Here is a 17,691-nt window from a genome sequence, read left to right on the forward strand (position 1 = left end):
TAAATAAAATAATTTGTCAAGGAAAACAATAAACGAAAATAATTCTGACCTAGAGATTCAATAAAGATGTCATTAAGGATGATCGGTTGTGGCTCAGTGGTAAAGTGCTCACCTAGCATTTGTGAGGCCCTGGGTTCAATCCTCACCACCACATATAAATAAATAAACAACTAATAGAGCCCAGTGTGTGTGAAGGAATACAGTGAGAGATGTTTTAATGTAATTATGGAATTGTTTCTTAAAATTATTTTGAAGGAGCCACACCCTCCTAGATTATCAGCAGAGGAAGCAATACAGAAGCAGACCAAAACAGATGCTTCAACCCTAAACCTATTTCAACACCTCCCTGAACTCAAGTCATTTTTTATAGAGGTAATATACAAGCTTGGTAATATCAAACAATTTTCTCTGTGAATTCTGTATATCTTAAAGTTTATTTCATTCTTTAATGGAGCAGAATATTATAATATTTAATATTAAATAGTACTACTGTAATAATCTATTCTTGGATTTTTAAAACGTTTGTATTGAAAGCTTTTGTTTGTGCTGAATGCTTGTCTCAACTATTTCTTTTGACTTTCTTTCTTCTACTTAACATTTTCCTGACAAGGAAGGACAAATAATTGTGTTTAAAATACTTTATTGTGGGCCAGACACAGTGGTGCACATCTGTAATTCCAACAACTTGGGAGACTGAGACAGGAGGGTCATAAGTTCAAGGTCATCCTCAGCAATTTAGCAAGACCCTGTCTCAAAAATAAAAAGGACTGGGGATATAGCTTAGTGGTAAGGTGCCCCTGAGTTCAATCCCCAGTACCCAAAACAAACAGAAACAAACTTTTGTGACAATCGAGATGACATGTAGAGAGCTTATATATTAATAGCTATTAATATAGTGTCTGCTTATCAATAAAATGTGGCCCAATATAAATTGTTATTGATAGTATAAGAAAGAATAGGCAACAGGCTGGGATCATGGCTCAGTGGTAGAGCACTTCCCTATCATGAGTAAGGCACAGGGTTTGATTCTCAGCATTGTATATAAATAAATAAAAATCCACTGACAACTAAAAAAATAATAATAAAAAAAGAAAAAGAAGGAATAGGCAAGCAATAGATAATGCTATAATTGAAAGAGTACCTTCAAGGGCTGGGGTTGTGACTCAGTGGTAGAGCCCTTGCCTAGGACATGTGAGGCACTGGGTTTGATTCTCAGAACCATATATGAATGAATAAATAAAATAACAGTTTATCAGCAACTAAAAAAAATTTTTTTTAAAAAGTACCTTAAAATTTAAATTTAAAAATTCAAATGTTTATACATTTGAAATATTTAAGATAGTCTAGAAAGTAATAATGAAATACATTCATACTTATGAATTTTGTTTATGACAGATAATATTAGCTCTTGGCAAAAAGAAAAATGAAGGGTTGGGGTTGTAGCTCAGTGCTAGAATGTTTGCTTTGCATGTGTGAGACCCTGGGTTCGATCCCCAGTACAACATAAAAATAAACAAATAAAAATACAGATATTGTGTCTATCTACAACTTAAAAAAGAAAAGAAAAATGAAGATTAAAATTTACTGTTAGGACTAAGGTTGTGGTTCCAGTGGTAGAGCACTTTTTAGCATGCATGAGGCACTGGGTTCCATCCTTAGCACCACATAAATAAACAAAATAAAGGTATTGTGCCCATGTACAACTTTTAAAAAAAGTTACTAAGTTAATAAAAATAGTTTGGAGATATACATAGAACAAGGAATCTCAGACTACAGCAGAGGTTGGCAAACTTTTTTTTTTTAAGGATCAGATAGTATATTGGGCTTTCTAAGCCATGAGGTAAAATAAAGGGTACATATATAAAGGGTACATATTGTGTAGGTACATAAATAACCCACTCAAAATGTAACCATCTAAAAACATAAAAAGCTTTCTTAGCTGACTCACCGCCCACATAACAGGTGGTGGACTAGATTTGTCCTACAGGCTGTAGTTTGTAAAATCCTGCATATATAGCATCACTGTAGAATGTTTCTTAGGTTCATTACCATGAGAAAATGTAAAGAGGTTTTTGATAATTTAATGTAAAATGAGATTTATAATACTTTATAGCTTGATGAGTTTTACCCAAATGAACTATGTTGTAGTAAGCACCATTATATTTTAATATAGATTTGCTTTCACATCTTTGTGAGAGTACTTGGAAAATAATCTTTCACTCTTTACCTAGATTCACGTAGATAGTTATTTCAACTTTTCAGTGCTGGTAGTTTTCCAAAAGTATCTTAAGTTAGTTCCCTAGAACTCAGAACAATATAGAAATGGTGCTGAGAAGTGATGACTACTTCCTAGGATGTGTTGGTTGTCCTCCAGATTGGGAATTGCAGGAACTCACAGGAGTCAACTTGTATCAGTTGTGCTAAGATTTATTTCAGTGAAAGGATACAAAGCAACATAAGCAAAGACAAAATACAAATGGGGAGAATCCAGGGGGAAATTCCGCACAAGCATCCAAGAGTCATTTCCCAGTGGAGTCACACAGGATATGCTTAATTATTCCAGTAATGAAATGTGAAAACATCTTCTTACGTATTAGGGCAGCTCACTAGAGACTCGGTGTCCAAGACTATTATTGGAGGCTAATTACATACCTAGCACATACTAAAATTCCAAGTTCCAGAAGAAAAGCAGGTGTTGAGCATAAATCCTACTAAGCACAGTGTAGGTATAAAGAACCACCCTTATCACTGAAGGAAAAGTTTTATGACAGTGTAAGGATCTGTTTGCCTGTCAAGTCCCAGAAGGCAGCCAAGGGTCAGCCTTGCAAATACGCCTTTCTAAGGATAGCATTCTCAGGCCTGTTGTGTTCTTTTTACTGCCCATAAAGCAATCTGTAAAACTCTATTTGAACCATAATCTGATGGATATACGTTATTATATTTGTTATATAATACTGGTAGGCTGGGTGTGGTGGTGCACACCTGTAATCCCAGTGACTTGGGAGACTGAGACCAGAGAGTTGCGAATTCAAAGCCAGCTTCAGCAATGGCAAGGCAACTCAGTGAGGCCCTGTCTCTAAATAAAATACAAAATAGGATTGAGGATGTGGCTCAGTGGCCAAGTGCCCCTGAGTTCAATCCTCAGTACCAAAAAAATAAATAATAATAATGCTGATAGGACTATTTTCATTATATCTAATCATCATCAAAGAGAAAAAGCACATAAGGAGACATGTTTGTGACAGGTTTTTATATGATAATACATTCTTTTTTTTTTAAGAGAGAGAGAGAGAGAATTTTTAATATTTATTTTTTAGTTTTTGGCGGACGCAACATCTTTCTTTGTATGTGGTGCTGAGGATCGAACCTGGGCCGCACGTATGCCAGGCGAGTGCACTACCGCTTGAGCCACATCCCCAGCCCAATAATACATTCTTATATATAAATGGACAGTGACATATTTATCCTTTTCTGTGTGCACCATATCACATGGTAGCTTTTCCCCAAGAACAGTTATCTGGAGCAGAGTCAAGAACACAAAAGATATCCTTGGGTACTAATAACTTATTAGCCTTTTTTCATCATCAAAAGAGATGTTTCTCTTTACATTCCTGTGAAAAGAGAGATCGCTCTGTAGGTCAGCACTTCTTACTTGGTACATAGTAGGTACCAAATAATGTTGTTACCCTAATGTTAGGTATCATTTATGAACTATTATCCTATTGGGGAACAAAGTTAAAATTCTTGTTGTCTTTCATATTATAATAAAATAACAATAGATTTTTCTGAGAATGGTATTTTTAAATAGTAACATTGAGGTTTTCAGGAAAAGTACCTCAGTTAACAAAAGAGGTCTGTTTTGGGGAAGTTAAACCTAAAAGACTTTTTCTATGAATTATAATCAGTTTTCCCATTTGACTTATTGACAAATGTATTTTTACATGATCTATATTTTCTACTTTATATTCATAGCAGGGGAAAAGAAAAGATCATAAATCACTGGTTGTTTTAAATGATTGCTGCTCCTTGAAATCTACATCTCTGTTTAACAGTAGAATAGTGGAATAGAAGAAGGTGATGGTTTCAGAAGTTTCAAGTATGCCATCCAGGGCTGGGGATGGGGCTCAGTAGTAGCGTACTTGCCTGCCATGTGTGAGGCACTGTGTTCAATTCTCGGCACCACATGTAAATAAAATAAATAAAGGTCAAAAAAATTTGAAAGAAAAAAGTATATCCAAACTTAGTATAAATTCCTTTCCTACATTTTAAATTAAATGATTATATGATTGCCATATCATAGGGTTCATTCTTCTTTAAAGAAACAAATTTTTTTATAATCTGTGCCTAATAAATATGAACAGAGCCAACCACTGAACCTCTTTTATTTTACAGGGAATTAGTGATGGTATTCCACTATTAAAAGCCATTGTCCCCAAAAATCAGTCTCGTTCTTTCATGTCTCAAGGCAGTCCTGAGTTACTGGTAAGTTGACTTATACCTTGGTCACACTATAGTTCCTATATACATTCTAACTTACCAAAAAAAAAAAAAGGAAATAACATTTTTTAAAAGCCATTTTTGGCCTGGGGTTGTGGCTCAGGGGTAGGAACGCTTGTCCAACATGTGTGGGGCAATGGGTTTGATCCTCAACACCAAATTTAAAAAAATAAACAACTAAAATAAAGTTATGTATATAAAAAAACATTTTTAAGAATAATAGAAGGCTGGAAATGGGAGCTGGCTTGTAATCCCAGTTATACCAAACACTGAGGCAGGAGGATTGCCAAGTTGAAGGCTATCATGAACAAGACTCTGTCTCAAAAGTTAAAAAGGGCTGAGAGGTAACAGCTCAGTAATAGAGCATTTGCCTAGCATACTCAAGGCTTTGAGTTGAATCCCTAGTACCAAAAGTAACAATAATGATAACAATAGAGAACATTTTTATAAAACTAATTTGATGGAATTCTGTCTTCAGTTTATGTGGCTTTTAAGTAGTTACTGTAATTTTAATCTGGAAAAATAAGTATGTGAAAATTTCTAGAAAAATAAATATGTGAGGCTGGGGCTATAGCTTAGTGGCAGAGCACTTGCCTAGCATGTGTGAGGCACTGGTTTCAATCCTTAGCACCACATAAAAAGAAAAATAATAAAATAAAGGCATTCTGTCCATCTACAAATACAAAAAAAATTTAAAAAGGGCTGGAGATATAGCTCAGTTGGTAAAGTGCTTCCCTCATTTGCACAAGGCCCTGGGTTCAATCTCCAGCATCAAAAAAATAAAAGAATAAATATGTGAAAAGAACCAGGAAATTTTATGCAGGGAAAACAAGAGGATAGCATCTTATATTAAAATTTATTATAAAGCTATAATAATAATAAAGAGAAATAATGCACAATATGTTAACATATATATTCAGGGCACTTTGGTCAATGTTTTACATGAATTTTTCATTTAATTCACCTAATCTTATGTGATAGGCACTACTGTTACTTCCCTTCTACAGATAAGAAATTAAAACTCAGAGAAGTAACTTGCCCAGAGTCACAGATCTAGCAAGTAATAGATCTGGGACTTTAGCACATGGACAAAACCTTGGTCTGTTTTATTCTAATTTTGTCACTTAGAATTAGACCTATTTTTATAATTATGCATATTGTTTGCTTAGAAAAAAATTCTAGAAAGATGAATTCTTGTGATTTTCAATTTTAATGCCCTTTTTTTTTTTTTAAAGTTACATGAATTGAGAGGTAGGGGTAGTTTGTTACTTTTCTAATCAAGGGGGTAAAAAGCTTTGCATTTTCAAAAGGAAGTATTCACTGTATCAATTCAGGGAGTCCTAACAGTTCATTATAAGTTCTAGTTCTCAGTCCCTACTACCACAAAATAAATAGTGCTGAAGTACATAAATTCTTCTGATTTATGTTCTAAATTATGTGTGTATCATTTTTATGATGAGACTTAATCTTGAATTTTCTCTGACTGCCAGTAGTTGCTAATAAACTTTGAGAAATTATGAGGAAGAAAATAAGGGCCTGGGGATATAGCTCAGTTGATAGAGTGCTTGCCTTGCATGTACAAGTCCCTACGTTCAATCCCCAGCACCACACGTTAAAAAAAAAAAAAAGAAAGAAAGACAGAAAAAAAATATATATATATATTTTGACAACTTTTCTTACAGTAAGATAGAGCTTTGTCCACTTTAACTATTTGAAGACTTAATGAGTTTCATATGTTAAATACACAGTACCACAGTATTCCCCAAATGATAAGTGGCCATCTGATTGTTCTTCGCTGCTTTCTTTAATCTTTCATTTGAATCTTCATTTATTTTTTTAGATAACAGTAAGCATGAATTATGTTATTGGAACTCATGGATGGCTGCCTTACGATAGAAGCATTTCTAATTACTTTACATTCATCAAGGATCAAACTGTGACAAATCCAAAGTAAGTAAATGAACATTTAAGGCAGAACAGCTACAGTCAGTACCTCATTGCTGGGAAAAAATTGATTCTGCTCTTTTTTTTAATCTTTAAAAAATATTGGTTTGTTATAATTATACATTTCAATAGAGTTTGTTATACTTTACTTCTGTTCATTTTGAAAGTACTGTCTTGAGATCCAGATTTTGTCTTCTTTTTTTAAGTTAATATTTATTTTTTAGTTGTAGTTATACACAGTAGCTTTATTTATTTGTTTTTATGTGTGCTGAGGATTGAACCCAGGGCCTCACACGTGCTAGGTGAGCACTTTGCCGCTGAACTATAGCCCCAGCCTCTTTTGTCTTCTTTTTTACATCACTCCTATTCCCTTCCTTTTTCTTTTCTTTTATTTTTTAGTTATAGGTGGACACAATGTCTTTATTTTACTTTATGTGGTGCTGAGGATTGAACTCAGGGCCTCACACATGCTAGGCGAGCACTCTACCTATGAGCCCCAGCCCCAGCCCAAATTCCCTTCCTTTTTTTGAAGTTATATTCTGACTTGAAAGGATCCTGACTTGGTTTATAAACCAAGACAAGATTGAATTTCTATAACTGCAGCTATGAAAGCAAAAATTACATTACAAATAGTGTACTTAATTTTAATTATATTCTACTTTATAACTTCTGAATAAATTCTATGTGTTTAAGTAGTAAGAATTAACTTAGTTATTTTTTTAAATTTCCAAAAGTTATATTCTAATTCAATGTGATGTTTCTCTTACTCTGGGTTGTCTCAGCTATATATTAATTGTATTTTTTCTAACTAAATCATATTCAGTGTTTTGGGGATCAATTGCATCATATATGAAAACTATTTAAAATGACATACTTGTTATTATTGTATCTTTCTTGTCTTCCTCAACTAGAATAAAATTCCATGAGATTAGGAGATAATATCTTTTTTCCTTCTTACTCCACATAGAACATAGTAATGTTGTCTTTTGTACAAAGATTATTCTTAGCAAATTAATGTAGAATAATAGTTGTAGAACTGAACTAGAATTAGCTCCTCATTTTTTATGTATACACTGCAATCAATTGTGTCTTTCTGCAAACTCTAAAAAATTTGCTACACTCACAGATATTTTACTTAGAAGCAGATAAAACCCATAAGCTTGCTTTGCTTGCAATGGAAGAGAAGGTCATCATGAGCATTGTTAGATATGCATTTACCTCAAATATATCACCTTGTGAAGGAGATCCCTGGTTTTAATTTATTACTGATTTTCTTTGTCCTGGCATATCCTATCTTGTCTTTATACTTTGAGGCTGCCATTAATAGAATTGTCAATTTTATTAAGTTGGCCTTAAAAGCCCAAATTTAAACTTTTTTCACACCTTCACCAGTCTCAATTTCTTTATGCTTAACCTTTGAGACTATTTGTTATGTATATCTTAATGTTATGAAGACTATGAAGAAAGTAAGAATAGTGTGTTTTTTAAACATTTATCACTTTTTAATAGACATTTCAAATAGAACTTCAGGGATTTATTTTTTATTTCTCTTTTAAATAGTTGATACCAAAAAAGTAATCTTTCAAGAAAAAGTGTAATGTTTAATTGTGTTTACAGAACTCAGCGTAGTATGAATGGTCCTTTTGCTCCCGGGCTGGAGATCACTTCTAAGCTATTTGTAGTATCACATGATGCAAAGTTGCTCTTCAGTGCTGGACACTGGGATAACAGCATTCAAGTGATGTCACTTGCAAAAGGCAAAGTTATCTCCCACAACATCAGACATATGGGTAAGCATTAACTTTTAAAAAAAAAAAAATTTTAACTTTTTGAACTATTTGAAAGTAGTACATGTTCCCTATAAAAAGCATTAAATTTTTAACTTTTTTGGGGCAGAGGGTACTGGCAATTGAACTAAGGGGCACTCAACCATTGAGCCACATCCCTTGCCCTATTTTTGTGTTTTATTTAGAGACAGGGTCTTTCTGAGTTGCTTAGTGCCTTGCTTTTGCTGAGGCTGGCTTTGAACCCAAGATCCTCCTGCCTCAGTCTCCTGAGCTGCTGGGATTACAGGTGTGCATCACCATGCCTGCCAAATTTTACCTTTTTGGTGGTGTGTGAAGGATTGAACCCAAGGCCTTATGATGGTAGGCATGCATTCTGCCACTGAACTGTATCCTTATCCCCTAATTTTTACCTTTGAGGCTGAGTGAACTTTTTGATAGTGAAATATTCTAAATATTATATGCTTTTTATATTAAATTTGGATGTATTAGAGGAATACTAAAGCATCATACAAATTAAATACACCTTCATCAGGTATAAAAGATGTTAGAATAAGTTTAATTGGCTGATAGAAATAAGGATTTTAAGACAAATTTATAACAAAATATGTCATCATTAAATAAAATATCAACTTCCCTATTACTATATTAACAAAGCATGAAATGGATAAAATTGTTGAATATAGTTTAACCTGATGTGTCTCTGATATAATAATGAAAACACTGAGCAGATTTATTTATTTATTTATTTTTAATAAAGCTATTAGGGAGCGAAAATGGAATCTGCTGCTAATTTTGTACTAGTGATTCCTCCCATATCACATAGATAGCTCAACTGTTTATGGTTCAGGAATTTTTTAAATATATTTGTGAATTTACAGCATGATAATATGTCCTGTTTTTTATGTTTTGTTTTTAAGGACACATATTCTGTAGGATTTTAATGCCCAATTGAAGGAGAAAATGATTGAGATGAGAGGGGAGAAAAGTATAACAAAAATTAACTGGGGTTCATTTCAAGCTATCTGATTCTAATAGACTTTGCACATACCCAACATCTATACCTCACACTAACAAAAAGAAATAAAAAAAGGATAATGTCAAAGAAAGCTCTCCGTGATTTTTTTTTTAAAGAGAGAGTGAGAGAGGAGATAGAGAAAGAGAGAGAGAGAGAGAGAGAGAATTTTTAATATTTATTTTTTAGTTCTCGGCGGACACAACATCTTTGTTTGTATGTGGTGTTGAGGATCGAACCAGGGCCACACGCATGCCAGGCGAGCGCGCTACCGCTTGAGCCACATCCCCAGCCCCAGCTCTCCGTGATTTTTGATATTGCTTCTTTCATGCGTAACATGTTGCCAGTAGTTTTTAATGCCATTTCTACATTCCTCCCCATTATAGAATAACAGCTTTAGCAATAGTTTGAGCATTAACTAAAATTGCTCTTAAAATTCTCTTTCAGCAAAAACCAATATTTCATTTTGTTATATACCTTTTCTTACAGATATTGTGACTTGCCTAGCTACAGATTACTGTGGAATACATTTGATTTCTGGTTCCAGAGATACCACTTGTATGATATGGCAAATAATACAACAGGTAGTCACACATTTAAATATTCTTCGATTAGATTAGAGATTCACTTTGAGAAAACTAACAAGATGTTCTAATAGGATAATGAACTTTTCTCTTGCAGTAGATGACTTTTTGAACTCCTTTGCATTCTTTTACCTGGATTTTTGTCCTGTACCGATCATTGTGTTTTTTTTTTTTCTAGGTTTGAATTTTTTTATTTGTTGCCTAATCCCCTATACTTTCCAAAAGTTTCTCCTTGTTAACCTTTCCTAGGAAAATAGTGATTATTATTATTGTCTAGATAGCATAATACTTTTATTGCCCTTTCTATTGGAATCTCTGGAAATTATAGATTTATAATTTTCATGAACCTTTTATATTCTCAATAGTATTCAGGAAGTTTCTCTCTCTCTCTCTCTCTCTCTCTCTCTCTCTCTCTCTCTCTCTCTCTCTAAGTTTTCTTGGTTTTCTACCTTTTTCTAATAGGTTTAAACCATTCTTGAATTCCTGTAATAAACCTATGTAATTTGTGGTATATTGCTATTACATTTTACTGTTACATTTTATTTGCTAGTACTTTAATTCTTTATCTACTTTTAATTGAAACGTATCAGTTTTTATTCTGTCTTTGTTATGTTTATCAGTTTTTGTTCTGTCTTTATTGGGATATAGAACCTTTTTAAAATGAATTTGGGGAGTATCTGTTTTTTGGTAACTACTTGATTTGTAACAATTAAAATACCCTATACACATAGATAAACACTCAAAGGTTAAGAAGACAATGTGTCTGAGGTAATGGAGTATCCAGAGAAGTTAGTGCACATTATGCAGAATTAAATAGAGGGTGTGAATAGAATTGCCTAGAATAATCACAATAAAACTAGCTGGGTGCAGTGGCGCACGTCTGTAATCCTATCGGCTCAGGAGGCTGAGACAAGAGGTTGTGAGTTCAAAGCCAGCCTCGGCAATGGTGAGGTTCTAAGCAATTCAGTGAGACCTTGTCTCTAAAATACAAAATAGGGCTGGGGATGTGGCTCAGTGGCCGAATGTCCCTGAGTTCAATCCCTGGTACCCCCTGCTACCCGGCCAAAAAAAATAAGTAACTTGTCTCAACTATTTAAATGTTTCATAGTATAAAAAGTAATATACAAGTAAAGTATGGTGAAGACATGAAGAAGGAATATTTTTTCTTCTGAAAGAAAACAGCTTAGAGACAGAGGATTCCTTGCAATAAAATTATATTAGTAAAACATAATAACAGTTCATTGAAATAGAAGGTTACAGAAGAATCAAACTGAGAATAAAACCAATGCTATTATGTAAGTAAACAAACACAAAGCAGAAACGGGAAGAAATAGATTTGATGTGTTTTTCAAACCAAATCAATGGCATGAAAGAAAAATTTAAGGTAATCAAAGTGAGTACAAATGCAAAAATAAAATGATTATAGCAGTTAGAGAAAGAATGGTATCTCTGGATATATTTAATAAGTCAGCATAAAGATAATTGAAGTCCCTGATATAGAGACCTTCAGTAAATGGGAAAGAGAAGAGATATAAAACAAAAAGTTTATTTGGAGTTAATGAAAAATAATTCTGTAGATTAAAAAGGCAAGTAATATACTTGGAAAAATTAATCCAAGATGGTCAACATTGAAACCATTCAGAGTAAGTTTTTGACTTTAACATTGAGAATAATTTAGAAATTCAAGGAGAAACATAATGAGTACTACAATGAATTGACTCAGTGGTTATGATAACTTACATTATTATTTTATTATTAGAAAGTTTAAATGCATAATAAACTTATTAAAAAAGTAATAAGAAAACTCTTTTCATCTTTGCTTTTCTGTTTTAATATTAGGGAGGCGTGCCTGTGGGCTTAGCATCTAAACCTTTTCACATTCTTTATGGACACACTGATGAGGTATTGAGTGTTGGCATCAGCACTGAACTAGACATGGCAGTGTCAGGATCAAGGGTAAGAGTTCACTTGAAAGAAATCCTAATTACTTTTTCTACAAATGTTAAATATATATATATATATATATATATATATATATATATATATACATATATGTATATATATATATATATGTTAAATATATGTGTGGGTGTGTATTATAAATAAAATAAAGGTATTGTGTCCATTTGGTTGTAGATGGACACAATATCTTTATTTTATTTTTATATGATGCTGAGGATCAAACCCAGTGCCTCACACATGCCAGGCAAGCACTCTACCACTGAGCCACAACCCCAGCCCTTCTATTGGGGATTTTATTTGTCTTACTAATTAATGGAAGAGGGTATTCTATGAGATAAAATACTACTTGAAATCCAAAATTGGAATTTTCCTAAGATATATGTGTGCTTGGTAGAATGATCATTTTCTAGTTCTCTTTCTATGTTTGTTTTCCAACCACTTTACTATCTTGTTTTTTAGAAACAATTTTATTTATTTATCTATTTTTTTTAGTTGGCAATAGATTTTATTTTATTTATTTATATGCAGCGCTGAGAATCAAACCCAGTGTCTCATGCATGCTGGACAAGCGCTCTACCACTGATCCACAACCCCAGTCCACTTTCTTTTTTTGTGATTGTTGATTTCCCTTCTGTTTTTCCTTTTGTAATATTTCTTATTTGTAGGATGGCACTGTGATTATACATACCATTCAGAAAGGTCAGTACATGAGGACTTTACGACCACCATGTGAGAGTTCTCTATTCCTGACCATTCCCAACTTGGCTATATCTTGGGAAGGACATATTGTCATCTACTCTAGCAGTGAAGAACCAACCATCCTCAAGGTATGTAACACTTTCATGTAGTAGATGTAGACTACAGATAGTATGTCTTTTCCTCCCAACATTTATGAGGCAGTTGGAGGAAGGAATGAATTCCGTATTTTAAAGAGACTGTTTTTCCTTTCATCATTAAATTTTTTATTCCTTACTGTTAGACAGACCTCCACTATAATCTTGGCCTTACATTTGTATTTTATTTTAGGAATTTCTATTGGTTTATATAATACATGATTTCTAAAAATAAATTCTGATTATGTGGGAGTTCATAATTTTACATGAAATGATAGTCAACTGAAATTATTTTCACACAAAGCAGGATATAAATAAATAAACCCTGAATTTTATTTGTTTATTTCTCTTCAGTGATAAAGCTTTTTAAATATTAAGGAAATCTTTTTGTTTTATGAATATTGAGTATTTTTGGACTGGAAAGATATTTTAATTCTTTTTTAGGGATAAGATTTCTTGTTTAATGTTTATTTACTTGGCAATTTGATTTGAAATCACTCTAAGATTGTCTATATACTTTCTCTTTAAATACAACCAAATTGTAATCATTTTGTTATAGTTTTAGCAGACAATATAAAAACTGAATTTTTATTCAAGACTGTTAAATTTTCCTCATCAATTCTTTGTAGGATAAGAATGCATTACACTTGTTTTCTATAAATGGCAAGTATCTAGGGTCTGAAGTCCTAAAGGAACAAATATCAGATATATGTATAATTGGAGAACACATCATCACAGGCAGCTTACAGGGATTCCTGTCTATAAGAGATCTTCACAGGTAAGTAATAAAAATTATTGAACTGTCACTTAATAAAAGGTAATGGGGGGCTGGGGATGTGGCTCAAGCGGTAGCGCGCTCGCCTGGCATGCGTGCGGCCTGGGTTCGATCCTCAGCACCACATACCAACAAAGATGTTGTGTCTGCCGAGAACTAAAAAATAAATATTAAAAAAAAAAATTCTCTTTAAAAAAAAAAAAAAGGTAATGGGCCTGGGGTTTTGGCTCAGTGATGTCTGTGAGGCACTGGGTTCAGTTCTCAGCACTGCATATAAATAAATGAATAAAAATAATAAGGTCTATCAATAACTAAAAAATATTTTAAATAAATAAAAGGTAATGGTACTTCCAACATAAATGGAAACCAGGAATCTAAAATTCCTAATCTTTTGGTTTAATATTTATTAATAATAAATGTAAATTTTATAAATTCCCTAGCTATGGAACAAATTGAGGACGATAAAGGATTCCTGGATTAGTAAGAATAAGGAAAACACCAAGATAGGGGATTTGGGGAGAGAGGGATAGAAGTGAATCTGATGTGGATGTAATAAGATAGAATACTCTGGACCAGGAAGTAATTTATAAGAAAGATTTTCCAGAGTAGCAGGGTAACTGAAGAATACTAAATTTTAGCACATATTCACTGCTCAAACATCCCTCTCCTTCACTGCATTAAATAACAGAAGAGGGGCTGGGGTTGTGGCTCAGTGGTGTAGTGCTTGCCTGGCATGTGTGAGGCACTGGGTTCAATTGTCAGCACCACTTATAAGTAAATGAATAAAGTAAAGGTATATCAACAGAAGAATCCCCATGCACAAATAGATTAACTTTAAAAACACTTTTAGTTTGCCTCACCATAATAAAAAATAAATAAAATCTATTCCAATTATATCTTTCCAAGAATTTTTATAGCCGCAGTTTTAGAGTGCTATTAACAGAATCTACAATTAGAAAAATCAACAGCATCTTTTAGCATTTTTTTTCTAGAATATGGTCTATATATCCTAGAATTCATCATTTTGTATTAAGCAAACACAGGCATTTATCATAATGGACTATCAGACAAAGCAAATTGATCAATTTTATGGACCTCAAAAGCACATACACTCGTGCACTTTTGGAGCTTTTTTTGGCATTCTTACATAACTTCCACTTATTAGTATACAAGGTAAAAAACATTTAATGAAAGAGGCTTTTGTGCCCAGTACTGTGATATTTATTCGTAATAACTGACCTTAAGGGTTTAAGACCAGTTAGAGAAATATAAATATTTGTGAAATTATAAGAATAATTTAAAAACTAAATTATTTTGTGGTAGTTATATGTGTAGGAGGAGTTTTAAAGACAGTAAAGATTGCTGTGGATCTCAGTAGTCAGAAGTCTCCATGAAGGATTAGTAGGAACTGAGTTGGAGATGGAGGGCCATCTTCTGGAGGTGAGGGTAGGTGAGATATAAGAAAAGAAAGCACAAAGGCATAGGATGGCAGTGAGCACAGTATGTACACAGAATTTCAGCAATAAGGTTAAGACAGGTAGAACAAATGCCCACTGATAATCTGAGGCTCAGAGAATAATGATGGGTATAAGAGCTTTATTTCCACCTGTTTTAGGAAGGACACTAAAGAGAAGAATGTAGTTAATATCCACATAGAATCCTACCTGGTTTTTTGTTTAATTTGTTTTGTCTCTTACTTTTCCTCTGATCCCACCTGCAAACCGCTGGTAAGAGAACAGATAGGATATTTCCATCAAATGAGTAATAAATCAGAAAAAGGATTTGTAATAATAAAATGGATTGGAAATTAAGGAAAAAGGATAAGGTTCTCTAGAGAATAAGGAAAATAATTTTTGTATATCAGGTTCATAGATGTTTTATTAATATTTGATTATAGATGATCGAAGAAAAACATGAATCTAAGTACAATGACAAGGTGGAACTAGGTGATCATTAAGTTATCTTCTAGGTATAAGATTCTGTGAATCCTTTATATATGCATGTAATAATGTCTATGTTTTTATTTCTCTTCTAGTTTGAATCTCAGCATCACTCCATTAGCCATGCGATTGCCTATCCACTGTGTTTGTGTAACCAAAGAATACAGCCATATTCTTGTAGGTTTAGAAGATGGCAAATTGATTGTAGTAGGTGTTGGCAAGCCAGCCGAGGTAAAACCTAGTGTCATGAATTTCATTTCCCGTACTATTGGGGATTCCTTTGGTTCTCCTTCATTCCAGCTGACTCAGAAGTCTCCATTATGGATAAACAAGTTCAAAAACAAATTTGATTTTTCAAAAGGCAGTAAATGAAAACAGAGGATAAAGTTGTTATTCAAGAGTGGTGTTTATTTTGTAATATAATTGAAAAATACACATTTGGCAGTGTTTGTCTACCACTTTACTGGAATTAAGTCTTTTTTATTTCAAATCTAGATAGAGGACCACTACATGAATTTTTAGTTCATTAAAGCCTTTTCAAATCAAACAGTAAAACTGTTTAATTTAATTTTGACAAATACCCAACATGACTATATGTCCTTTTGTAAAATCATCATTTTTTTGTTTAGAACTATGAATATCCCCATATTAATGTGTTTACTTTCAGTGAGTTTCCTATAATAACTATCAATTTCCTTGATGATGGTTTATCAATTACTAAATATTTAAATATCATAAATAATTGTTTCTAGGAAAACTTAGTGACTTACTCAAAGTAATTTTGTGGTTTTCCAAGAAATTTATTACAGAGTTAATCATTATAAATTGGGGGGAGGGTGTCATTATTGGTCTTTTCTGAGAAATCTAATTATATAGCATCTATAGGGATTATTTTAAGAAATTAATATTACATTATCAGTGGTTATAATCTATTTTAGAGCAAAAGAATATTTTGCTTTATAAATGTTTTAAAATTTCTTTAGACCTTATGCTCTTTGTCCAGGATACTCTTAAAAGTGCTCTTAAAATGATGGCAACATTTAGTTTCAGATGTGATAATCCCCCAAACAATGTGAGCAGCTCTGTATCTCAGTACTTCACTTATATTTAAACCATTTTGAGCACATCTTCATTTAACAGTGAGTTTTTTGATTAATGAATTTCCCAAATCAGACCCACCTCTCCTTTGCTAATGTTATGATTATATAAAAATTCTGCTGAAACTTTACTCTTCGAGTGTTTCACTTTGTGTGGATTACCCAAGTGCCTTTTAAATTTGCATGCTTTCCCCAACTTAGGTAAAAGTTTGTTAGTTTCTGATCTTACTAAATTTTTTTTTAGTGAAATGACTGTTATATACATACATATTATTTTAAAAATTGATTGGAAAAAACACCTAAGCAGGTATATTTTGTAGGACTAAATTAATGTTTTCTACTATTACCAAAATAAGTTTGATATTAGTAAGATTTATATAGTCTACAATACATAGAATCTGAATGCTGTATAGATCATCAATAAAAGTATTTTCTGTTTTATATCTTTAGGTGTAGTGACTGAATTATGGATCTATTATAATAAATTGAATATTTAGAATCTTTCATAATTAAAATATAATTTATTATATAAATATGACTGTAGAATATGAGCCAGATCAATAGTTATAAAGTCATTTCTGTTTCTAGATTTATTTTTATTTAAACATTAAAATCTTAGTGTATTTTAAATTATATATCATGTTTATTATTCTGTCAGTGTGAAATTTATATTTATAAATCAGATGGTAAAGTAGTAATAGAGTAATGAAAATACTGTTTCAGAAAATATATCTGAAGTGAAAATGCAAAACAAACATCCAAAGCCACTAGTAGCTTTTTTAAAAAATATTTATTTTGTTTATTCATTTTCATGTGGTGCTGAGGATCGAACCCAGTACCTCACATGTGTGAGGCACGCGCTCTGCCACTGAGCCTCACAATCCCAGCCCAACCACTAGTATCTTTGTATGAAGCTTATCTTTTATCACTCTAATAAATGTACCTGAGAAAACTTACTATTAAAAAAAGGTGGTAGAGGAATCACCAATCTAAAAAGTAGACTATAGGTTGTGCAAGGTGATGCACACCTGTAATCCCATCTACCTGGAAGGTTAAATCAAAAGAATCACAAGCTCAATGCCTACCTGGGCAACTTTGTGAGACCTACTCTTAAAATAAAATGAAAAGAGCTGGGTATAATAGCTCAGCAGTGGAGCGCTTGTCTAGCATGTGTGATATCCTGGGTTCAGCTCCTAGTATCACAAAAAAAATTAAAATATTGTACATAGAAAAGTGATTACAGCAAATCATATGGGATTT

The 17,691-nt window shown here is 32.8% G+C and overlaps 1 protein-coding gene across 10 annotated transcripts in view; it reads left to right on the forward strand.

Moving 5' to 3' along the window:
• Nbeal1 (neurobeachin like 1) overlaps nt 1-17,691 on the forward strand; it is a 185,907-nt gene that overhangs the window by 158,540 nt on the left and 9,676 nt on the right. For 5 of the 10 annotated variants that reach the window (XM_040294730.2, XM_078017874.1, XM_078017875.1 and 2 more), the window contains 9 exons: nt 256-372; nt 4,393-4,482; nt 6,338-6,447; nt 8,059-8,231; nt 9,730-9,824; nt 11,664-11,780; nt 12,452-12,613; nt 13,249-13,397; nt 15,430-16,562. In XM_040294730.2, coding sequence (XP_040150664.2) covers nt 256-372; nt 4,393-4,482; nt 6,338-6,447; nt 8,059-8,231; nt 9,730-9,824; nt 11,664-11,780; nt 12,452-12,613; nt 13,249-13,397; nt 15,430-15,706 — 1,290 coding nt within the window. In that variant the 3' untranslated portion in view covers nt 15,707-16,562. Of the gene's footprint in view, nt 1-255; nt 373-4,392; nt 4,483-6,337; nt 6,448-8,058; nt 8,232-9,729; nt 9,825-11,663; nt 11,781-12,451; nt 12,614-13,248; nt 13,398-15,429; nt 16,563-17,691 lie in introns of those variants that run through there. The other 5 variants (XM_021735694.3, XM_040294731.2, XM_005338923.5 and 2 more) reach the window with 3 other exon arrangements.

This window comes from Ictidomys tridecemlineatus, chromosome 7, assembly GCF_052094955.1.
Source record: "Ictidomys tridecemlineatus isolate mIctTri1 chromosome 7, mIctTri1.hap1, whole genome shotgun sequence".
Lineage (NCBI taxonomy): Eukaryota > Metazoa > Chordata > Mammalia > Rodentia > Sciuridae > Ictidomys > Ictidomys tridecemlineatus.